At 46.6% G+C, this 25023-nt stretch overlaps 1 protein-coding gene across 2 annotated transcripts in view; it reads left to right on the top strand.

Annotated features, from left to right (window-relative positions):
* Nucleotides 1-21996, top strand: part of LOC144479613 (F-BAR domain only protein 2-like) — a 59812-nt gene extending 37816 nt beyond the window's left edge. For both annotated transcript variants that reach the window (XM_078198538.1, XM_078198539.1), the window contains exons 15-27: nucleotides 344-406; nucleotides 1138-1189; nucleotides 1572-1663; nucleotides 4398-4802; nucleotides 6292-6404; nucleotides 7713-7842; nucleotides 8744-8855; nucleotides 10649-10804; nucleotides 11848-11980; nucleotides 14024-14217; nucleotides 15583-15647; nucleotides 17792-17956; nucleotides 18447-21996. In XM_078198538.1, the coding sequence (XP_078054664.1) occupies nucleotides 344-406; nucleotides 1138-1189; nucleotides 1572-1663; nucleotides 4398-4802; nucleotides 6292-6404; nucleotides 7713-7842; nucleotides 8744-8855; nucleotides 10649-10804; nucleotides 11848-11980; nucleotides 14024-14217; nucleotides 15583-15647; nucleotides 17792-17956; nucleotides 18447-18469 (1703 nt within the window). In that variant the 3' untranslated portion in view covers nucleotides 18470-21996. The remainder of the gene's footprint in view (nucleotides 1-343; nucleotides 407-1137; nucleotides 1190-1571; nucleotides 1664-4397; nucleotides 4803-6291; nucleotides 6405-7712; nucleotides 7843-8743; nucleotides 8856-10648; nucleotides 10805-11847; nucleotides 11981-14023; nucleotides 14218-15582; nucleotides 15648-17791; nucleotides 17957-18446) is intronic.
* Nucleotides 21997-25023: the final 3027 nt, after the last annotated feature.

The following is a 25023-nucleotide window of genomic DNA, read 5'->3' as shown; positions in this document are numbered from 1 at the left end:
AAGAGCTAGCACAGATATGATGGGCTAATGGCCACCTTGTGCTGTGTGTGTGGGCCTTTTTGGTTATAAAAGTGCCTGTGCGTGTCATTGTGTTGTAGGGGTCCAGGTGTTGGGATAGACAGTGGATGAGGGTCGCAGGAGCGTGGGGTGGGGTCAGTCCCAGCTGTTTCTGGTAACAGGGACAGTAGAGAGGTTCCCCTGTTATGTTCAAACATGAAGCTGCACTGAAGGACTCGGTGTAATGATAATCCTCGGCACCTCTGACCAATACCAGCAATTGCTGCTTCCATCGGTCTTTATTATTATCCACATGTCCTTTATCTCTGACTGTCTCTCCTTGTAGGACACACGATCCAATTGGCTCCACTGTCAGTGGATGGAAACTCTGAGGGGATTTGCCCGAGAGGTAAGGTGATGTCTTGGAAACGGTGCAGAATTTGCTAATGCAGCCATCCTGACAGACCCCAAATCTCCAGCCTGAATCATTCAAATGTTAAACTACTCCACAAAACCTCTAACTAGAAGCAAAACTGGTTGCAAGGTCGCTATTCCGTTCCCTTATCAAGCTGGATCACGCCGTTCCCCAGACATGATCGTGTCTGGCAGTTACTGGGGGTTGGGTGTATTTTGCTCCTTCCTGATCTGAGAAACGAAACTTAAACGGCACTCTTAACGTATCTTCCTAATGCCCTGTTTTGTACAGCCAACAGAATTACAGCCCTTCCTCTTTGTTATTTATTGGGTTCCATCAGCATCCTGACACAATATTTCGCTTTAAAACAGGCTCTTGGACAGCTTTTTGGAAGAGTTGGCACAATGGACCCAACGGCCTCTTTCTATGCTGAGAGCCTCTGTGGACTTTCCAGTGTTTATACTGTGGGGGTGTACATGCATGTGCCCCTTTAATCCATCTCTCTGCATCTCTGTCAGGTAGCTGACTGGCCGCACACTCACCGCTCTGCGGAATGGCCTGTTCAAATCTCCCCAGAACCGACTATTCAGTCAGTGGTTTTTATACAGGACTATCCTCCAAACTTTAAGATTGTTGTACGTTGGTGAGCGGACACGGCTGTAATTCTGTTGCTCTCCGGATCTTGAATGGACACTTGCTGATTGGGGTTTCTGTGTTTGCTCCAGGTGTGGAAGCAGCGCCATTCCGATTCACCGCCCCGAGCTCCGAGTCCGGCAGGTATGTATGTGATCACCCCGAACCCAGCAGTCCTTTCCTGAGCGTCAGGCCTGTGAGGGGGATGTCTTGAGTTGGAGCTTTACTCTCGCAGTTTATGTTAATGATTTCAGGAGACAAACTCGTAAGTCACCTCCCCATCCCGAAATTCTTCCCCTGGATTTGTTCTCCGCAATGTCCTGATGATTTAATCTCTCATTCCTGGAGCCTCCAGGGCAATCCTGGAGAGTTGGTAACCTTTTCCTGCCCCCCCACACTAAATGGTTCTCTACTCATTCTAACCCCTGGGGTTTCAGTTGTTGTTTATGGGTTCTAGAATTTTCTGGTCCTCGTTAGCTGTGACGTTCAGTGTCATTTTTACCCCTTTTCCCCCGTCCTCTTCCAGCAGAACCACCGTCTCCCAGAATGGTGTTGGCTTTCTGGATCCACTCTTTGGGCCATCCCTGGACTCCATGTTTGAGAAGCCAGGACCCACAGGTAATGGGGTTAACTCTCTGTCTGAGCTTGCTCTCACTCGCTCTCTCTCCTCTTCCTGTTTGTTTGTGCAGGGGTACGGGGGGGGGGGGAAAAGGCAGGGGAACGGCACTAAGCCAATTGCTCGTTTGGAGAGCTGGTGCAGACATGATGGGCCAAATGGCCTCCTGTGTTGTAACGATTCTGTGATGTTACCAATTGTAGAGAAGACCAAACCAGGGGGCCATAAATAGAAGATAAATTACTAATAAACCCAATAGCAGAACCCTCTTTACCCAGAGAGGGGTGAGAATGTGGAACTCTGTCCCACAGAGAGTGATGATGCCAATAACCTATTTAAGGGGAAGCTGGACAAATCCATGAGGGAGAAAGGAATAAAAGGTTTGCTGATTGGGTGAGCTGAAGAGGGGGTGGAACATAAGCACTGACAGAGTTGAGCTGTATGGCCTGTTTCTGCAGCTTAAACCACAGCCCTGGTGTGGATTCCAAGATCTCATTTTGTGACATTTAGAATCATAGAATCCCTACAGTGCAGAAGGAGGCCATTTGGCCCATTGAGCCTGCACCAACCACAATCCCACAGGCCCTATCCCCATACCCCCATATTTACCCTGCTAATCCCCCTGACACTGAGGGGCAATTTAGCATGGCCAATCCACCTAATCCACACATTTTTGGAGTGTGGGGGGAAACCGGAGCACCTGGAGGAAACCCACACAGACACGGGGAGAACATGCAGACTCCACACAGACAGTGACCCAAGCCGGGAATCGAACCCAGGTCCCTGGCGCTGTGAGGCAGCGGTGCTAACCACAGTGCCACCCTTGAATTAATGGCTAGCAGACTGAATTAATCATCATAAATGTAACAGATAAAATCCTATCTGCCTCTGGCCCAGTTTTTCTCCCGGTAGAATTGAATACAAATTCACTGAGTTGTTAAAGAATTAGTGTGAATTTTATAACGGTAGCATCCCTGCCTCCTGACTAGATCCCAGCTTTGAACCCCTCTCCAGGCAGCCCTGGTTCGAGGAGAGCTGGGCTCCAGCTGGGAATTCTGCCTCTGAATACAATAGGAATCTCGTGTCTGGGTGTGAGAGACACTTCCGAGCCACACCTCATTGGCTGATCTACAGTAGCCCAGGCAACCCTTCCACCATCTCTGACTAACCCATGTTATTGACTGCGGTAAAGATGGTCACAGCCCGATGAGGTGTGTTTGCGTCTGTCAGACTGTTCACCGATCTGAAAATCCATTCTTTGCAATGATCACCCAGGGAAAGGCGTGAAGATACAAAAACTCTGCACCCACTGACACAAGAAACTCTTTTTTATTTTATTTATAAAAAACCCTTGCTTCCATATTTTTGTCAGACGCAAGCCAGGGGCAGAGGAATGGCACCAAGTCATATAATGCTCATGAGGAGAGCTGGTGCAGATATGATGGGCCAAATGGCCTCTTGTACCATGAGGATTCTGTGACATCAGTGGTCATTCTACCTTGTTTTCACGATGGAAGTTGAGCAGAATGGCATCATCTGGGACTGGGACACACTCTATATCGGTGACATTGTCCAAAATACTGGCTAAGAGATTTATTTCTTCTACCCAATGACAGTTCCAGTTTTACAATTTGTTTTTTCTAATTTAATGTGAAGCAGATAATGTAATTAAACTCTCAAAATCATCATTTGCACCTTTTATGCTTAATCTATTTGATTCCCTCCCCAAATATTTTTCTATCAGTATAGAATCCCTACAGAGCAGAAGGAGGCCATTTGGCCCATTGAGTCTGCACCAACCACAATCCCACCAGGCCCCACCCCCATAACCCCACGTATTTATCCTGCTAATCTCCCTGACACTAGGGTCAATTTAGCATGGCCAATCAACCTAACCCGCACATCTTTGGAGTGTCGGAGGAAACCCACGCAGACACGGGGAGAACGTGCAAACTCCACACAGTGATCCGAGTCAGGAATCGAAACCAAAAGAGAAAACGCTGGAAAATCTCACCAGGAATCAAACCCAGGTCCCTGGTGCTGGGAGGCAGCAGTGCTAATCACCGTACCACCCAGTAATTCTCTGAAATACACAGCATCTGACCAAGATGAGTTGGTTCAAAGTTATATTTTGTTCTACTCCTGAACAGAGACCGGCCAGATGTTAATGTCACCAGAGAATTGTTGTTTCTAATTTGGGTTTAATGCTGGGAACTTCGAAGATGTTAAAGCCTGGATTGGAACTTGCAGAATGTCTGTTATCACGCAGTGTTGGGAGGGTTGACAACTCTCGCTGACTGAGGCAGATAACAAATAACAAGTAATTTTAAATATTCATTATCAGGATCGGGCACAGTGGCATTTATTGCCCATCCCTAATTGCCCTTGAGAAGGTGGTGGTGAGCCGCCTTCTTGAATCGCTGAAGTCCATGTGGTGTAGGTACACCCCCAGTGCTGTGAGGGAGGGAGTTCCAGCATTTTGACCAACGACTGTGAAGGAACGGTGATATATTTGGAAGTCCGGTTGGTGAGTGTCCTGGAGGGAAGCTTGCAGGTGGTGGTGTTCCCATGTGTCTGCTGCCCTTGTTGACAGAAGCTTGCAAAGTTGCTGCAGTGCATTGTGTAGATGGTAGACACTGCTGCGACAGTGCATTGGTAAAGCGAATGTTTAAGTTGATGTCTATTTTCTAATACCAATGGCTTGTTCTTACTAAAAGACTTCCCTCCTTTTTCCAGCCCAATGTGACCAAGTCAATGTGAACCCTCTGTCTTTGGGCGCTCCGACTGGCTCTAACGGACTCGAAATTGTTGAAGATTCGGGTCTTGATTCTCCTTCTCTCCCAACCACTGACGGTTCCTCGCCGTCTCCTGAATCCAGGCCTTGGACCCCCCAGACTGTTACACCTCCAATTTCCCTCCCACTCAGCAACACCTTCTGCCCAGCCTGCAATGAAACTTCCTTCCAGCCTGTTTGTAACCAAAAGACAAATGAGCAAATCTTCTCTGTGGATCATCTCGATGGAGACCGAGGCCATAATATTACTGTGACCGATAGAGAGCTGTCTCCTGTGGACTCTCACTCGGAAGCTAACCTCCCTGTTCCAGGTCTCCATGCGTTAGCTGCTGCCACAACTACCACAGGTCTTTGCATTTTATTTCTTTGTTTTTCTTGATCGACAACAAAAATGCACATTCTTCCATTGTCTCCCAAAGGTAATGTTCGGTTATAGGCTGGTTCCAATCTGTTAGTGGCCAATGATGAGGAGCAGGAACCCCACTGCCTCGTTCAGAGGTCAGTGGCCATTGTTGTACCCCACTAGTCCCCAGATCATAAACCGCACCTCCGGCCGTCCGATCTGGTTAGTTTCGGGGGTTTGTGAAGGGGGAAGAAATCTCGTTTCCTCTGCAGTGCCTCTTCCATGAAGGAATGGGTGAGACACTATCCCTTCATTTTTGCTCAAATTCATTCACATTTTTGGATATAATCACCGTGGGCATCACTGGTAGATCTGGTGTTTCTTGTCAATCTCTCTCTGCCCAGAGAAGGTGGCAGTGAACTGCCTTCCTGGCTTAATCCAAGTCCCTGTTTGGAATCCCAATGGATCAGGTTTGACACTGAGGAGTTTGATGCAACACAAGAGGACATTGAAGAGGTGACCATCTTGATTGGGATTGGATCCACACCGGGGAGAAATGACCGATGTTCGTTCCTAAAATATGTTTGTGAGTCTGTGTTTGTCTGTTGCAAGTACCTGAAATAAGGGAGGAGGGTTTACTCCATAAAGTGTTGTTACCTCAGGCACCCAGTGTTTCATCACATTCCCAAGACAGGTACAGCACGGGGTTAGATACAGAGTAAAGCTCCCTCTACACTGTCCCCATCAAACACTCCCAGGACAGGTACAGCACGGGGTTAGATACAGAGCAAAGCTCCCTCTACACTGTCCCCATCAAACACTCCCAGGACAGGTACAGCACGGGGTGAGATACAGAGTAAACCTTCCTTTACACTGTCCCCATCAAACACTCCCAGGACAGGTGCAGCATGGGGTTAGTTACAGAGTAAAGCTCCCTCTACATTGTTCCCATCAAACACACCCAGGACAGGTACAGCATGGGGTTAGATACAGAGTAAAGCTCCCTCTACACTGTCCCCCATCAAACACTCCCAGGACAGGTACAGCACGGGGTTAGATACAGAGTAAACCTTCCTTTACACTGTCCCCATCAAACACTCCCAGGACAGATACAGCACGGGGTGAGATACAGAGTAAAGCTCCCTCTACACTGTCCCCATCAAACACTCCAGGACAGATACAGCACGGGGTGAGATACAGAGTAAAGCTCCCTCTACATTGTTCCCATCAAACACTCCCAGGACAGGTACAGCATGGGGTTAGATACAGAGTAAAGCTCCCTCTACACTGTTCCCATCAAACACTCCCAGGACGGGGTTAGATACAGAGTAAAGCTCCCTCTACATTGTTCCCATCAAACACTCCCGGGACAGGTACAGCATGGGGTTAGATACAGAGTAATGCTCCCTCTGCACTGTTCCCATCAAACACAGTGTATTGTTACATCGAGGTGTCCAGTTGGGTTGAATGAATGTATCTGGTTGTGTCCACAGGAATTGCCAGTGTTCAGGCTGAGAGCTCAGTCAGAGAGACGGCCTTCGTTCCTCCTCCACGCCGCCACTCGAAAAAGAAACTTTTCCACATTCCACTGGAAGGAACGGACGCAGTATGTCTGAACTCCGCGGTTCACTCATTTCCACTCTGCCAACAGCTGATCAAAGTTTAGAAACTCGATGAATGAAATCCCTTCCTTTTCTAGAGAATCCCAATGGCCAAAATCCCTTCCTATCCATCTTTACTGTGCAAATTCCCAATGCTGACTCTTTGCCCAAGGGTATTCCTGTTGCCACAGAGACGACAAATTGTGATTTCCTGGGTTTGAGGGCACTATCACAAGGCAATGTCTGTGGTCGTTGATTCCAACCTCTCTGATTGTACTGAACTGTTCAGCTGCTTGATGAGGACTAAAGGAGAGAAACAGCCTGAGGAACCTTTTGATGAATCTCAGCCCAAGTTGGTTTGTCCTCCAGTGCCTCGACCCCCATAAAAATGAACTAATTCCATGTGCAGGGCAGCTTGACTCTTGTCTCTTCGTCACAAGGCCATGGGTTCATGTCATAATTCAGAGATTTGAGGCCATAATCCAGGCTGACACACCCAGTGCAGGAGTGAGGGGAGTGCTGCAGTGTTGGAGCTGCCATTCTTGGGAGGGGACATTAAACTGTAGTCCCAGCTGCTCTGTCAGGTGGATGCAAATGATCCCCTGGCTATTATTTGCCGAACAGCAGAGTTTTCCCCAGTGTCCTGAAGTTAATATTGATCCCTTCACCAATATCTCTGAAATATAGATTATCTGGTCATTTATCTCGTTACTGTTGTGGGATCTTGCTGTGCACAAATTGGTTCCTGCAAATCCCACACTGAAATGCTGACTATAATTCAAAAGCACTTCATTGGCTAGAATCTACGGCACGGAGACAGGCCCTTCGGCCCAAACTGGTCCATGTCGACCAAAATGTCCACCTAAGCTAACCCCATTTGCCTGCATTTGGCCCATATCCCTCTAAACCCTTCCTATCCATGTATCTCTCCAAATGCCTTTTAAATGCTGTCAGTGTCCCTGCCTCAACTGCTTCCTCTGGCAGCTCATTCCACGATACTCCCTAAGATCCTACCATTCACTGTGAAAGTCCTACCTTGATTTGACTTTCCAAAATGCAACACTTCACACTTATTTGTATTGAACTCCATTTGCCATTTCTCAGCCCACTTCCCCAGCTGAGCAAAGTCCTTTGGGATATCCTGAGCATCTGAATGACGTTCTGGAAATAAAAGCTTTTATCCCCGTTTATTGAAGGCCCATTTATGGTAATTACTCAAAACTCTCTCCACTTTTGGTTAGAAAGTTCAACTTGTGATCAGCTGTAATGATCTGTGTATTTTTATAAACTAATTAATTCCTTTTTCCCTTCAGCCCAGGTCTGTCAGTCCACCGACTGTCACATCACTGAGCCCTCCCCCAGGAGCCACTCCGAGTCAAGTTGATGAAGCAGCCACAACGCGCTCTTGTCGAAATCGAGCCTCTACACCAGCCTTCAGTGCGTGTAAGTGTTCTCCATTACACTCAATCACACGGGGGGGGTCCATGGTGTTGCCAAATTTCAGTTGTGGCTTGGGGTGGGGGGAAGGTAGCGTTCTCTGCGCCAGAAGTTTCAAGTCCAAATTGAGGCCATAATCCAGGATGACCCTCCCAGTGCTGGATTGTGGGAGTGCTGCATTGTTGAAGATTCCTTTTTTTTTGGAAGAAACGTTAAACCTTCTCGAGTATCTCACGGCCACTGTTCAAAGAGCAGCGGGGAAGTTCTGATTTTCTAGCCCATGTATTTCCCTTGTCCAACATCTAAAACAGATTACCTGATCATTATAATATTGTTGTTACTGGTAACCTACAGTGAACAAATTTCCTCCTATATTTGCTACATTTTAACAGTAAATGACTTGTTTATCTGAAAGCATTTAGGGCATTCTGAGGCCATCTGAGGTGCTTTGGAAATACAACTCTTCCTCGCAGCACTTGCATCGATCTAGTAGATAGCTGCAGTTGATGAGCTGCTGATTGGAGACTTGTTGTGTTGCCTCTTGCCTCCCTCCAGTCAGGAGGTTCCAGCATCCTCCTGAGTTTATTGCTAATCACTTCGAGAATTGTGTGTCTCGCTGTATTGAGAACTGAACACCAACTGTTCAATCGTCATCATTGGATATGACAATACCAAGGTCCGTTCAGCATGAAGCTTCCAGCCAAACTTTTGAAATATCCGCCAGACTGAATTGAGGTTTGAGGTGTGCTAACTGGATTAATAAAATGGAAATATCATCGTTGAGATCACAGTGCAGTTGGTTTGATGATTTGGATGTTGCACAGTTAGTGGTTTTGTTGTTGTTCCTGGATTCCTTCAGACAATCTTCCTGAATGTGGTGACATTGATTTTATTTTTTTATGCTCAGGTATTTCCCGAGGTCCGAGTCCAGTGACAGCCGGAAGCCATGAGGCTTTGCCTATTGCAGCTGCATTCACAGAGTGTATCGATGCGTACTTCCGGGGTGGAGACTTTGCAAAGTAAGTGTGGGTATCGATACCCAAAGCTTAGATAACTGTCAGTAGGGATTTATTACACTGAGTCCAGACTTGGACAGATTTGAAAAAAGATGATGTTTCCATCCTGGTGTAAATGTCGATGGTGACTCAGTGGGCAGCGCTCCCCCCTTCTCTCAGACAGAAGATGGTGGGTTTGAGTTTCACTCCAGGGACTCGAGCCCCATAATCTACTCCTAGTGCCAGTACTGAGGGTGTGCTGCACTGTCAGAGGTGTCATCGTTCATCTGAAGCATTAAACTGAAACCCTGTCTGTCATCTCCAGAGGATAACAAAATATTCTCCCAGGACTATTTTGAAAAAGAACAGTGATGTTCTTTCCAGGATTATCACAGAAACCATAGAAACCCTACAGTGCAGAAACAGGCCATTTGGCCCATCGAGTCTGCACCGACCACAATCCCACCCAGGCCCTACCCCCATATCCCTGCACATTTACCCACTAATCCCTCTAACCTACACATCTCAGGACACTAAGGGGCAATTTTAGCATGGCCAATCAACCTAACCCGCACATCTTTGGACTGTGGGAGGAAACCGGAGCACCCGGAGGAAACCCACGCAGACACGAGGAGAATGTGCAAACTCCACACAGACAGTGACCCAAGCCAGGAATCGAACCCAGGTCCCTGGAGCTGTGGAGCAGCAGTGCTAGCCACTGTGCTACCGAAACATTATGGCCAATGTTTATCCCTCAACTAACACCTAAAGCAGATATCCTGTTCGTCATCATCACATTGCTTGTGGAATCTTGCTGTGCACAAATTGCCTGCTTAGTTTACAACATTACAACAGTGTCTACACTTGCGGGGAAACACAAATTGGGACGTCCTGAGGACATGTAGGATGACAGGAGTTTTTATTCTTTCCCTCAAAGGACAGGTTTGCAATAGAGCAGCATCACATTAACATGTCCGGGAGAGATGTAGAGAGAGGCATTGTTTCGTGTTGGGAAGTATATTTGCATAATCTTTCAGATTCCAGCAGCATCCACAATAATTTGCTTTTATTTTGCATAATCTTAAATTGTTTTGATTACCTGATCAGGTGTCTGCCATTCAATGGGTAACTTTATTTTGACAAATCCGAACTAGAAAAGAAACTTGCATTTATAAAGCACCTTTTGTACAGTAAAACATTCCACGGTGCCTCACAAGAGATTTTTTTTTTTTAATGGACTCTGAGCCATTTTGGGAGATATTGGATCAGAAACATCTGGTAAGGTTTAAGGAGGAGAGAGAAGCTGAGAGGTTTTGGGAGGGAATTCCAGAGCTTGGGGCCCCAGGGCAACTGGAAACACGGATACCAGAGATGGAGCGATGTGAAGAGGCCAGAATTCCAAGGAATGCAGAGAGCTCTAGGACTGGAGAAGTTTTTGGAATTAGCAGAGATTTGATAACCAGGCTGAGAATGTTAAAATCGAGGCATTGTCAGATTGGGTGCCGGTGAAGATCAGTGAGCACGAGGGGTGATGGGTGAACAGAATTAGATTATGGACAAGGCAGTTTTGCATCAGCTGGAATTTGGGGATAACACACTGAGGGGTACTGCCCGGGAGAGTGTTGGAGTGGTCTAATCTAGAGATAACAAAAAGTCTGGGTGAGGGTTTCAGCTGCGACTGAGCTGAAATGGGGCAGAGAGAGGTGAGGTTGGTAAGTTGAGACATGCATCCTCTATCTCCCAGCCTCTGGAATAACCATTGTTCCTGCTTGAGTGTGTTCCCTGGTGAGTTTGGTGAAACTTTCCTCCTTTTGCAGTGTAATTGTGAAGTTGACTGGAGATGTCACCATGTCCTTCCCAGCGGGAATAGTTCGGATCTTCAGTGGGAATCCGTCGCCAGCTGTCATCAGCTTCAGGCTGTTAAACGCCAACAGGATTGCGCAGTTTCTGCCCAACGCCCAGTTTCTGTACAGGTGAGAACGGGGAGGCCTGGATCGGAGCAACAGCTCAGTGTCTGGATGGTTCAATTCACCTCCACCTTCTGGCAGCCTTTATTGAAAAAATAAAATGGAATACCCACATGCAGCAAAGAGACAGGCCTGTGAGACACACTGCTGCCTCACAGGGCCAGGGGCCCGGGTTTGATTCCCGGCTTGGGTCACTGTCTGTGCGGAGGCTGCATGTTCTCCCCATCTCTGCATGGGTTTCCTCCGAGTGCTCTGGTTTCCTCCCAGAGTCGGAAAGACGTGCTGGTTAGGAGGATTGGCCGTGCTAAATTCTCCCTCAGTGTACCTGAATGGGCGCCAGAGTGTGGCGCCTAGGGGATTTTCACAGTAACTTCATTGCAGTGTTAATGTAAGCCTACTTGTGACAATAATACATTAAAAAAACTTAATGATGAGTGGTTAGCAACTATGCTGAAGACTTAGCTATTGAGACACACATTCCTAAACATTGCTGGATAGATACAAAGTGGAGAACCCGGTGCGGTTCTGGCCTCGAGGATCTAGAAGGGCCGAATGGCCTCCTCCTGCTTCTAGTTTCTATGAATTCTGGGCCCTGCACCTTGGAGATGAAATGGCCACGATGGGGGAGGGAAGGTGGGGGGGGGGGGGGCGGGGGGTATTTCTGGGTATCATGGTATCAGGCTCTAGTTAATGTGTTTAAAGTGACAAAGGAGTCAATGGGGTAAATAGTGAGAAATATTCCTCAAAGCGGAGTCCAGAACAAAGGGTCAGATTCTTTAACTTTGAGCCGGATTGTTCAGGGGTGATGTTAGGAAGCGTTTCCTTCCAGAGGATTGGAAATCCAGAACTCTTGTGAGAAGTTCGAGGCTGAGATTGATTTTTTTTTTTTTTGTTGAGAGGGTGGGAATAGCCTCCGGAAGTGAAGATCTAGAGCTTGAGAAGTGATAGATTCTGCTGCTTGTTTCAAGCAGGCGGGAGGTTCTGCTGGAACTGTGACTTGAGTCTCCATTTCCGCTCGCCTGTAATCTAACTCTTGTATCTCCGTGCAGTGACCCGTCACAGAGTGACTGTGATGTGAAAGATTTCTGGTTGAACATGCCCTCACTCACAGCTCAGCTACAGAAACAAGCCCAGCAGAACCCCAGCGCATCCTACTTCAACATCAGTCTCCTCAAGTACCAGGTACAGAAGAGGGAAATGCTCTAGCAATGGACTTTGATTTATGCAGCACCCTATCACATTGCAAATATCTTCTGCACAAAAACTACTTTGGGGAAGATGTGACGCTACTGTGCCTTAAAGAAATGTATTTTAATCATGTTTCTCTGCAGCTTTTTTTAAAGAGGGTCTTTTGCGCTTGTTGCTGACCTGTCTGAGTTGATGTCCTTTTTATTGTTGTTAGAGTCTGTAATAGGCTTTTTCTTCATTTTTCTATGTTTCTATACTTAATAGGATGGAGGGTTATAGGTTGGCCTAAAAGGTAGGGATATGTTCGGCACAACTTGTGGGGCTGAAGGGCCTGTTTTGTGCTGTAGTTTTTCTATGTTTCTTAATCTGGGCCTAATGCAATGTCCTGGAGTTTGAGTTTTATGACCCTTTTGAATTGTTGGGGGAGAATGATTGACAAGTCAGGTGGGACAGATTTTTTTCTCACAGGAGTTTTCTACTTTCAGTTTTGGTTGCTGGTTAGTCTGTTGTGTTTGGACTCCTGGCTGGATGCAGTGTGTTGTGTGTGTGTGTCTCTCTCTCTAGTATTAGAAGTGCTGCAGGCTAGTTGGAAGCAGGTTTTCTTTCTTTCCCAGAGTGAAAGTTTGCCGTTGGTGGTTTGCTAGCTCGAGGCAGCAGTAGCCTCTACCTCGAGGTGGGCTGGAACCGCCATGGCCGGGAAGCCAGAGTTCCAATTCTCCACCCAAAAGACTAATTCACAGCGGGTGTTGCAGAGCTAGAAAATCCAACATCATGTGAGCATTTCTTTCTGTGCTAAACCTGGGACGGGCGTGTGTTTGTAGGAAGGTTTGTTTGGTTGGAACAGTATTCGGAGCTGTTACGGTTTATACAATATCATTGGGGGTTTTTTTCCTTGTTTGTAATTGGTAAATGTCTTATTTTAACTATATTCTTAAATAACTTTGTTTAATAAAAGCTCCCTAGTGACTCATTTGAATCATACCTGGAGTGAAACATCTTATTCTCACCTGTGCCAAATTCAAATTGTAAAACTTATGGTCAAGGTTGACTCCATAAAACATGATGTGGAGATGCCGGCGTTGGACTGGGGTGAACACAGTAAGAAGTTTAACAACAGGTTAAAGTCCAACAGGTTTCTTTGGTAGCAAAAGCCACCAAAGAAATGTATTTTAATTATGTTTCAAGCTTTTGCTATCAAATAAACCTATTGGACTTTAACCTGGTCTTGTTAAACTTCTTACTCCATAAAACACCTCAGAGCTTCTGACCTGGTTATAACTAAGGGCTGAGGGACAGTTCAGCCACAACCTGTTATGATTATGGAGCAGACTAGAGGGGCTGAATGGCCTCCTGTTCCCATGATTGTTACGTAGCTAAGCACAGCACAATCCCAATAACATCGATGGGCTGAGTGATCTGTTTGTTTTCAGTGTCGCTGACCATTCATTCCTGACCGTTATGGCGTAACTCGGGAAATTGCCAGACTGCTCATGAGAAGATTTAAAAACCAACCATTACTGACGAGAGACAGGAGTCACATAGATACCCAGACTGGGTCAGAATGGCAGGTTTCCTCACTGAAGGACAGCAGTAAACTGGTCTGGGTTTTCAATCTGGCAGCTTTGATCGCCCTTGGCTGAGACCAGCGTTTTCTGTAGATTCTGGTGCCCGTATCTCCCCTGCCCGCACTACCCCCCCCCCCCTTTGCTCACCATTTTCCCCCATCTCGCCCCCAATGCCACCTCCCTCCATTCCATTACCAGAAATAATTGCTCAATAACAGAAAACGACAGCGATTCCACACGTGCATCCATCCCAGGACAATGGGCCGAACGGCCTCCTTGTGAACTGTGAATGTTTGTAGCGTTTCCAACACCTGTAAATCCCAGAGTGGGGGGTGTGTGTGTGTATTAGGAGGAACAGGCATTGCCAGGGTGGTTGTGTGTGTAGCATGGAGCAGGGCAGCACCAATTCTGAAGTGAGGTTCTCGCGACATGCCCACCGTGATGGCTGTGGTGTGTGTTTTTTTTTTTGCAGGTTGCTACACTGGACTGTCCGGCTGTTCCCCTGAAAGTTGCTGCTCGCTGGAAATGTGAGTCCAGTTACACAGAGGTCACCATGGATTACGAGTATGACACACAAACCACAGCAACACCACTGAGAAACCTACATGCCTTGGTACCACTGGAAGGAGATGTCAGTAACGTCCAGTCTCAGCCCAACGCTGTCTGGTGAGATGGCAGGAACCCAACCTGCGCAGACTGGGTGGGGGGGGAGCGAGGCGAGGGATGGCACAGGTGGTGGGCAGGGGGTTGCTGGGTGGGCAGCCAATGTAATTCCTCCGGTTAGGATGTTGGATGAATTGATTTTTGATTTGATTTATTATTGTCACATGTATTAACATACAGTGAAAAGTATTGTTTCTTGCGCGCTATACAGACAAAGCATACTGCTCATAGAGAAGGAAATGAGAGAGTGCAGAATGTAGTGTTACAGTCATAGCTAGGGTGCAGAGAAAGATCAACTGAATGTGAGGTACGTCTATTCAAAAGCCTGATGGCAGCAGGGAAGAAGCTGTTCTTGAGTCGGTTGGTACGTGACCTCAGACTTTTGTATCTTTTTCCTGATGGAAGAAGGTGGAAGAGAGAATGTCCGGGGTGCGTGGGGTCCTTAATTATGCTGGCTGCTTTGCTGAGGCAGCGGGAAGTGTAGACAGAGCCAATGGATGGGAGGCTGGTTTGCGTGATGGATTGGGCTACATTCACAACCTTTTGTAGTTTCTTGCAGTCTTGGGCAGAGCAGGAGCCATACCAAACTGTGACACAATCAGAAAGAATGCTTTCTATGGTGCATCTGTAAAAGTTGGTGAGAGTCGTAGCTGACATGCCAAATTTCCTTAGTCTTCTGAGAAAGTAGAGGCGTTGGTGGGCTTTCTTAACTATAGTGTCGGCATGGAGGGACCAGGACAGGTTGTTGGTGATCTGGACACCTAAAAACTTGAAGCTCTCAACCCTTTTCTCTTCATCCCAGTTGATTTAGACAGGGGCATGTTCTCCTTTACGCTTCCTGAAGTCGATGACAATCTCCTTCATTTTGTTGACATTGAGGGAGAGATTATTGTTGCCGCACCAGATTCTCTATCTCATTCCTGTACTATGTTTCACCATTGTTTGAGATCCGACCTACTACGGTGGTGTCGTCAGCAAACTTGAATTTGAGGGGAATTCAGCCACAGTCCTAGGTGTAGGGGGCTGAATGAGCCCCTCCCCAAAGAGGGCACTTCCCACTCCTTCCCCCCCACCCCCCCTCCAAAGCCGATGATAATTCAGGCTGAGGCCCCACCTACCCTCAGTGTCACCACGGTAACTTGTATTTTATATAGCACCTTTTAATTAATAAAACATCCAAAATCAGACACAGTTTGACACTCGGCCACTGGAAGGGATATTAAGATGATGATAGGTTTGGTCAGTGAGGCTGAGTGATTTGCGGAGGGAATCCTGGAGATTGGGGCTCAGGCACAGCTGCCAGTGGTGGAGGAAGGAGGAAGCTTTGACATCCAGCCAGGAGCTGATTCTCCGCTTCTCTTCCTGAAGGAATTCCAAACAGAAGAGGCTGTGGTGGAAGCTTCCGGATATCTGCAACCAGTCGGGAACTGAAGGTAAATCGTATTGGAATGGAGGGTGCAAACACATTCCTCTCACCATTCCCATTGTCTGCGAGCTCCCCGGGTGGCAGGCTGGGTACAGATACTGGCATTGATATTAATCCCTTTGTCCGACTGTCACCCTCACTCCGGGCAGCAGGCAGAATGGTAAAATTGGACAGGGTGTCTACAAGCCAACTCCACTGGGCTCATCTCCCACCTGATGCCCAACTGGAAAGTAAAAGTTGATTTATTATTGTCACATGTATTAACATACAGTGAAAAGTATTGTTTCTTGCGCGCTATACAGACAAAACATACCATTCATAGAGAAGGAAACGAGAGAGTGCAGAATTAGTGTTACAGTCACAGCTAGGGTGTAGAGAAAGATCAACGTAATGTGAAGTAGGTCCATTCAAAAGTCTGATGGCAGCAGGGAAGAAGCTGTTCTTGAGTCGGTTGGTACATGACCTCAGACTTTTGTATCTTTTTCCCGAAGGAAGAAGGTGGAAGAGAGAATGTCCGTGGGGTCCTTAATTATACTGGCTGCTTTGCCGAGGCAGCGGGAAGTGTAGACAGAGTCAATGGATGGGAGGCTGGTTTGCGTGTTGCATTGGGCTACATTCACCACCTTTTGTAGTTCCTTGCGGCCCTCAGTTGACCTCAGAACTCCCCGGTGCCACCGAGTGATTTTAACCCCATTTCGGAGTGGATTATTGGAGGGAGTGACTGAGGGTCAGTGACAGAGACACTGAGGTCTGTTCAATTATTTAAACTTTAGAGGGGGTTCCATCCAGACACTGAGGCGCAAGAGCCTCTCATCAGGAGCCCTGCAAATCCACTCCCTCTCGCCCCTTCCATACCCATCCCCTGATCACCCTTAAACACACCCCTCCCCTCTCTGCCCTGCTGGGGTGTGTTTTGGGAACAAGGTATAACGACATTTTTTTTGTGTTAAGGTGAAATCTCGGTTTGGTTTTGGTTTAGGAAGTTGTGAGTCTGGGCCCTGTTTTAATGAGCATTTATGACCATTGAAGTGAGGAGATGGGTTATTGAGGTCAATGGCTTCAGGAGATCATTTAAAAAAACACAAACTAGAGAAACTGCTGTTGCCCAGGAACAGGGGATCAGAGAGATGGACAGAGAGCCAGGGAGAGATGCAGAGAGCCAGGGAGAGATGCAGAGAGCCAGGGAGAGATGCAGAGAGCCAGGGAGAGATGGATTTTAGTTCCGTTGTAGAGGGTGAAGACAAAGGTCTGAGGCTCTTGCCAGCTGGAAATGATGTTGAGGAATATATTCATATCATAGAATCCCTATAGTGCAGAAGGGGCCATTCGGCCCATCAAGTCTGCACTGACTCTGACTGAGAATCTTACCCAGGCCCTCTTTCCCCCGCCCTATCCCTGTAACCCCACACACATTTTATCATGGCTAATCCATCTAATTTACACATCTTCAGACAATAAGGGGCAATTTAGCATGGGCAATCCACCTAACCTGCGCATCTTTGGACTGTGGGAGGAAACCGGAGCACCCGGAGGAAAACCCACATTGCTCTAAAGTTAGAATAATAGTGAATTTAGTTAGTTTTCTGGATATCTTTGGGGAGTACCAATTTTGGTAGGAGTTCTGAACCAGCCCTTGGTCTGTTATTAACAGCACCTCTTTACTGGAGTGTTGGGTCTGTCTTGTCTAAATTTGAATCATTTTTCTTGATGTCTGTGTTGAAACCTTTCCAACATTTTCATGTCTAGATAATGTATCTTTTTGTGAAAAAGTTAACAGCAGACTCCTGTGAATCTGTTCAGTAAATACCCTCCACCATTTAAAAAAAATAATGATCTAGCAAGGCAGACCTGGGGATCAGACTTGTCCATCAACCGGGATCATGAGAAGGGAAAGAAAACCCACCATTCCAGGGCTGAGGCTGTCACTGGCAAGGCAGAATTTATTGCCCCATCCCTTGTTGCCCTGAGAAGGCTCCCTCCCCTTTGTGCCATTTGAACAAGGGTTGCTCCAGCTTTGCACCAGTGAATTCTCTTGATCTGGTGTCCATGACCTGAGACCGAAGAGTGCGGAATGTAGCTTGTTCACAATAAAATTCTCCTGCTCTCCCTTCCTGGAAACCTGTAGCTAACATGTCCGTCTGGCTCCTGCAGGCAAAGGTTTGCTCCATGCAAGCTGGGATGTAGCTGATGGTCCCAATAAGCCTTCACCCCTGGCTCTGCAGTTTACCAGCGAGGGCAGTACGATGTCTGACACTGATATATGTCTGGTTGGAGGTGGATACAGACTCTCACTGGTAAAGAAGAAATTAGTTACAGGTAAGAGTTTCCAGCTGCTCAGTTATTGAAATCGAGGAGTATGTTTATATTGGGTATGGGCTGCACAGTGGGTTAGCGCTGCTGCCTCCCAGAGCCAGGGACCCGGGTTTGATTCCCGGCTTGGGTCACTGTCTGTGAGGCATTTGCACGTTCTCCCCGTGTCTGCGTGGGTTTCCTCCCGGGTGCTCCGGTTTCCTCCCACAGTCTGAAAGACGTGCTGGTTAGGGTGCATCGGCCATGCTAAATTCTCCCTCAGTGTACCCCAACAGGCCCCAGAGTATGGCGACTAAGGGATTTTCACAGTGGCTTCTTTGCAGTGTTAACATAAGCCTGCTTGTGACACTAATAAATAAACTTTAATGAATCTTCACGGAGTGAATCTGTGAGGCTGAACGCTGGGTTGATCAATTGGGTAATGCCGATTTACTTTTTATTTTGTCACTCCTAGTTGGCAATGTTGCTAATTTTGCGTTTTGATTTCTCCGTCTAGGCAAGTACTTTGCTGGATGCTAGTGAGGAATTCTCCCACTGGATGAAGATGTGTGTGTGTGTGTGTGTGTGTAGTCGATTCACTGTGTCCATCTGGGAATTGTTTGAGAGATTCCACTGTTTTGAGTGGTTACGGACTCTGGTGTATCTAACGGTTTACCTCAATCACTCTGATTTGGTCCGTGATGTTTTGAAAAGCTCCATGTTGAGCGGGTTTCTCCTGCCGTATCCACAAACGGGGAAAATCTTTCAACCAAACTCCACCCGGATTTGAAGATTTTGAATTTGTTTCCATTCCGAGTTTGTTCTAAGCTGCTGCCCCATGAAACTTGCAAACAGGTATAAAAAGAAGCAGTAAATGCTCTTATTCACGACCTGGCCTTGATGCAAAGTTTCTCCCTTGTCTTATTGCACTTGGAACGAGTTCTTGGTTCAGCACATGTTTCTGATCCTTTTTATCCGTTGGCTATCCCAACACAATTCCAGATAATGGGAGTCTCTGCAATCTTTTTGTTATGTGGAAGTTACAACTTTGGGATTTTGTTATTGCCATTTTGGAGTTGAGTAGAGCTATCAGTTTATGTAAACATGACTGATCCCAGCTCAGCCTCCCTGCCGAATACTGGTGACTTGAAGAATGTGACTGAGACTCAGACACACCTTTCCCCCCTCCTTCGGGTTGTCAACTGTAGCCACATTGCCTCTCCTGAACTCTCCCTCGGAAATGGTTTTGAGAACTGACCAAGATGTTTTAAAACATTGAGGAATTGTAGTGTCTCCGGGAATGTCTGAAACTAACAGGAGGCTGATCAGACAAATCTGATTCGCCATTAATTTTTAATTTTCAGAATTCCTTGTGATTTTTCTCCCTTTTATTTGCTGCTGGGAGATTTAAGTTTTAATTGCTGAAGGCTCCGGGGAAACTGTGGAGAGTTGGCAACCCCTGCTCCCTCTCTGTGACGGAGGAGAGAGTTTGGGGAAGAGTTATTTTGGGTTTCAAGGAGCCAGGAATTCTGGATGTATTGAACTGGATTCTGTATATCAATTGTGGATTTTTCTTTTTGATGTTTTTTTAAATCAGTGTTATATTTCCATGTTTGCACAATTGTATCCAAACAGATGGAGTTAAAACTCATTGAAACTTTAACTATTCAATGTGCGGCTAGAGTCCAGTTTGTTTGATTACCTGGCCAGGTAGATACTGAGTGCTGGAAAATGAATCCTTCCTTAATCCAAAGATGCACTTACTGGGTTTCATCATCCCGACACAGTTAATTGATCCCTTCCTGAAAGTCTCCCTGAATGTACAGTGCCTTTCGGACAGGTTTGGTGCAATGTCTCCGTAGATGAGTCTTGTTACTATTCGCTCCTTTGATCCCTGGTTGATCAGTGGACACTGGGGCAAAATACAAGGATAACAAGTTTGTATCCGAACCCCAGTGAGAGTCAGCACCTTCAGGAGAGGAAGGGGACCCTGTACCCCAGTGAGAGTCGGCACCTTCAGGAGAAGAGGGGGACCCTGTACCCCAGTGAGAGTCAGCACCTTCAGGAGAGGAAGTGAAAGATGGATTGTTTTCTAAAGAAAACCTGTCTCAGTAGAAACTCAGGCTCTTTGGCCTAGGTATTGTCACTCCTGTAGACGTGATTTTAACTTTGATGTAAAAATCTCTGCTTTCTAAATTGTAAAAAAAGAATGTATAGCTAAGTGAGACACTGGATTTCTGATGTGTTCATTTAGGGGAAGAGTTTGTTATTGAGGAAGATTTGCAGATTCCTGTGGTCTGTGAAGGGAATGGTTGAAGTATTTAAATCATTAACTAATCAGACTGAATGGGACAGACTGTATGGAGTTGCCAACTCTCCAAAATTGAAGCTTGATATCTTGGCACTTAGTTTTCGCCAGATTGGCTAGAAACTAGGAAAGAATGTTCTTCATGTGAACTCTACAGATATTGGAGAAAGCGTCATGGTCTCCAGAACTATCCAACAGGTTAAGGAATAGTCTGCTTGCTTTGCAAGTGATCAGAGGATGGGGGCAGCATGTCCATTGGCAGCTCTCAGGTGACCAGTGATGGGAGTGGGAGGGGTGATTGAAAGGTCATCCAGAGTTGTCATTCCTAGTTTGGGCTCATGCTGAACATTAGCCAGAGGCTGCCTCACATTATTGAAAAAAAAATCTGAATGTCAAAATGTTAATTTTCCATTTTATTGACAAAGTGACAATTGGGATTTGAGGCAGAGTATCTGATGGAGTTTAAAGGTCAGAGGCAGACATTTCAGGCCCATAAACCCTTGCTCTGCCACCCAATGTTTGCTCAGGCCGGTCCTGATGCTAGGGTTGCCAACTCTCACCTGACGTGTTCCTGGAGGTTTAATCACCTGACCTTTCACCTTGAACCACCCAACCTGCACTCTGCCCATTGGCTCTGGGAATGTCTGGTGGCTGGACCAATCAGAAAGCAGACAGACTATTTTGTTATCCAATTGGATGAATCTTCAACCCAACAGCCATTTTCCCCAATCTCCAGTATTTTTATAACGAACGATTTTGATCAAAACAAACTTTCCAATCGTCACATTTTTGATTCCTTGGTTTTTATTCCCACCTGTGTCCTCAGCTAATCTTTGATTCCTGCAGACTCCAGGCCAGTTTTGGAGAGTTGGTAACTTTGCCAGCGATAGAGATTGTCTAATCCCACAGGAGGGTTTATTTATACTTTGCACTGTTATTTGGATTTGCTGCATTGCCTGAAAGTGCATTTGTGAGACATTGGAAATGAAAGTTGCACTTAATCCTGACTGTGTTTTCCTGTTGCGACGTGGGGGGAGGGGGGTGAAGGTTGTGTTTTGGGGGTTGTTGCGCCAGGTTTGAGGATTTCGCCCAGTTTACCGGACAGCATGGGACCAAATTCGTTGTGGATTTGGGGCTGCTTTCGCTTTCAGACCCGTGTCTTTGGCCCCAACACTGAATGTTTGGGTTGTGCAGACCCTCCGATTACTCTTGGATCTCGAACATACTAAGCGAGGGTACAGCATTGTACTGTCTCTTTGGGTGTATTAATCCAGATGTCTGTTCAGAAGTTGGAACAATGCCGCTTGGCACTGTATTATGCCCCTTGCCTGAGGCACACTGGCTTTGGGAAAAGAATTTAAATCAAAGCAATTCTTTCTTTCAATTTCCACAATGGAAACATGGCTTTGTTGTGATATTAAAACCAGAGAGTTTGTGATGTAACCAGGAAACTGATACAGTTGCCGTGTGTGGCTATTTCCCCCCCATGCTTTTATATTATTGGATGGTCTGGAACCTAAGAAAGATCTTTGATTTATATTATTAAATGTATAAATACCTGAAAACTAGCCAGGACTTCTTTTTCTGAAGTAGCTTTCACTTGTTGATGTGTTTATTTTTTGCTTCCCCATTTCTATGACTCTGTTCCAACTGGCCCCTTTCTCTTCACCCCCCACCCCCCTCCCCCCAGCTCTCCGACCCCCTCAGAGATCCAGATCGGCTTGGAGATTTGCAATGCTGGGGGGAGGAGGAGGGGGGGGGGAGGAGGAGGGGGGGTTCCCCTGTGCATCGAGTTGTTTGTGTCTGAATACGGATGGTGGTCAGTGTCCTGTGGTGAGGTCCAGGCTGTACACTGAACCAAGCAATAAAAACTGGCGCTAAATAACCCCGTCTCGGTGCTTTTCATTCTGGATACGGAGCCTCACCTGAGGAGGGAAATTACAGAATCTTCTGGAAGAGTTGGAAAACCATTTGGTTGTGTTAGCTCTTTGAAAGATCTCTCCATTTTTATTATTATATTTTGTGAGTGTCACAAGGAGGCTTACATTAACACCGCAATGAAGTCACTGTGAAAATCCCCAAGTCGCCACACTCCAGCGCCTCCTCGGGTACACCGAGGGAGAATTTAGCACGGCCAATGCACCTAAACAACACATCTTTCGGACTGTGGGAGAAAACCGGAGCACCCGGAGGAAACCCACGCAGACACGGGGAGAACGTGCAGACTCTGCACAGACAGTGACCCGAGCCGGGAATCGAACCCAGGTCCTTGGTGCTGTGAGGCAGCCGTTAGTCCCACTCCCTGCTTTCTTACCCTCGCTGTGCTATGAGTCTCTTGTACGTATACAATGCTGGTTTTGAAAATTCCAATGGAATTAGATTCCATCCTGCTTTCAGGTTGTATCTAGATTATAACCCTCTGTGAACAAACTTCTCCCCTCTCAATCTAAAAAGTCATTACGACCCCTTACTCTGAAGCTGAGCTGTAATTCTCAAATCCCTGGCAGCTACATCCTGCCCTGCAATAAATTTACATTTGAGATACACTCTGGGGAATAAAGGACAAAGTCTATTTGCCTCTCCTCTTCCGTGGTATCAATCTAGTTTGCTTTGAGCTGTTAGTGGGATCTCACTGTCACCTTTCCCTATGTATACTTTATAGCAAATTAAATACTTTTAATTTTGTGACAGTGTAACAGTCTCTGTCAGCAGATGTCTGGATTTGAATCACACGTATTGTATATTTTTCTGGACTGTTTGAGATTTGCAGCAGCTGCAACATGAAGCAAATACTAAAGCAAGAAAGCCAGTGATTAAAAGAGCCATCATTCTGATCCCTGCTGTTTTGAAGGAATTAATTATGTTGAAAGACTGGAGAAACTGTAACTCATCTTAAATGGCGACTGAGAGGAGCGAGCGTCTTAAGAGGAGATTGAGAGAGGGATGGCCAGAGATCAGGACAAAGCTGCCAATGAAATGAGTTTAGGAAATCCAGGGTGTGCAAAAGACTAACGTTGGAGTGGCGATATCACCCAGACAGTCGTAGGATTGTTCAGGTGCAGGTAGAAGCCATTTGGTCCATCAAGTCCCTCCTTGTTCCCTGTAGTGCAATCTAATCAGTCCTATTCCACTCCCCAACAATCTCTGTACCTGAACCCTACATGTTTAATACCCTTGAGTGCCCATCCAATTTCTTTTTGGCAGGGATCAGAGTTTCAGCAGCAAGCGGAGACTGGAGATAAATAAAACAAACAGGGCAGAGTTCATAAAATCACAGCAGTTACAACACAGAAGAAACTCATTTCTCTGTCATTGCCTCTCTGCAAGAATCACATGGCTGTCCCCATAAGATATAGGAGCAGAATTAGGCCATTCAGCCCATCGAGTCTGCTCTGTCATTCATGGTTGATACATTTCTCATCCCCATTCTCTTGCCTTTTCCCTGTAACCTTAGATAGATTCTTGACTGGTAAAGGGATCAATGTCTTAAATACACTCAATGGCCTTACCTCCACAGCCTTCAGTGGTAATGAGTTCCACAGATCCACCATCCTCTGTTACAGTTATATAACCTCCGGAGCCTTCAACACGTCATTGATGAAGACGAACATCTCGCCAAGGCCATCCCCACACCCCCACTTCTTGCCTTCAAACAACCACGCAACCTCAAACAGACCATTGTCCGCAGCAAACTACCCAGCCTTCAGGAGAACAGTGACCACGACACCACACAACCCTGCCACAGCAACCTCTGCAAGACGTGCCGGATCATCGACACGGATGCCATCATCTCACGTGAGAACACCATCTACCAGGTACACGGTACCTACTCTTGCAACTCGGCCAACATTGTCTACCTGATACGCTGCAGGAAAGGATGTCCCGAGGCATGGTACATTGGGGAAACCATGCAGACACTACGACAACGGATGAATGAACACCGCTCGACAATCACCAGGCAAGAGTGTTCTCTTCCTGTGGTGGAGCACTTCAGCAGTCACGGGCATTCAGCCTTGGATCTTCAGGTAAGCGTTCTCCAAGGCGGCCTTCACGACACACGACAGCGCAGAGTCACTGAGCAGAAACTGATAGCCAAGTTCCGCACACATGAGGACGGCCTAAACCGGGATGTTGCATTTATTTCTCATTATCAGTAACCCCCACAGCTTGCCTCCTGGACTTGCAGAATCTCACTGGCTGTCCTGTCTGGAGACAATACACATCTCTTTAACCTGTGTTGAATGCTCCCTCCACCCACATTGTCTGTACCTTTATGACCTGGCTGGCTTTAGGGATTTGCATTCTAATTAGTATTCTGTAACTTGATGTTGTGTCGCTGTGCACTGTTTGAGAGCACATTTCCATTCCATCTGACGAAGGAGCAGCGCTCCGAAAGCTTATGGTATTTGCTACCAAATAAACCTGTTGGACTTTAACCTGGTGTTGTGAGACTTCTTACTGTGTTCACCCCAGTCCAACGCCGGCATCTCCACATCACGGTTATATAAAACATTGGTTAGGAATAGTGTCCAGTTCTGGTCACCACACTACCAGAAGGATGTGGAGGCTTTAAAGGGACAACAGAAAAGCTTTACCAGGATGTTGCCTGGTATGGAAGGTATTAGCAATGAGGAAAGATAAATAAACAAACTGGGATTATTCTCCCTGGAAAGACAGAGGCTGAGGGGTGATCTGATAGTTTATAGATCAGGTGAACAGTTGGAAGCTTTTTCCCCAGGGCAGAAATGACAATTACAAGGGGGCACAAGTTCAAGATAAGGGGGGA

This window comes from Mustelus asterias, chromosome 26, assembly GCF_964213995.1.
Source record: "Mustelus asterias chromosome 26, sMusAst1.hap1.1, whole genome shotgun sequence".
Lineage (NCBI taxonomy): Eukaryota > Metazoa > Chordata > Chondrichthyes > Carcharhiniformes > Triakidae > Mustelus > Mustelus asterias.
Note: the sequence above shows the minus strand (reverse complement) of the source record. Positions and strands in the feature narration are given on the sequence as shown.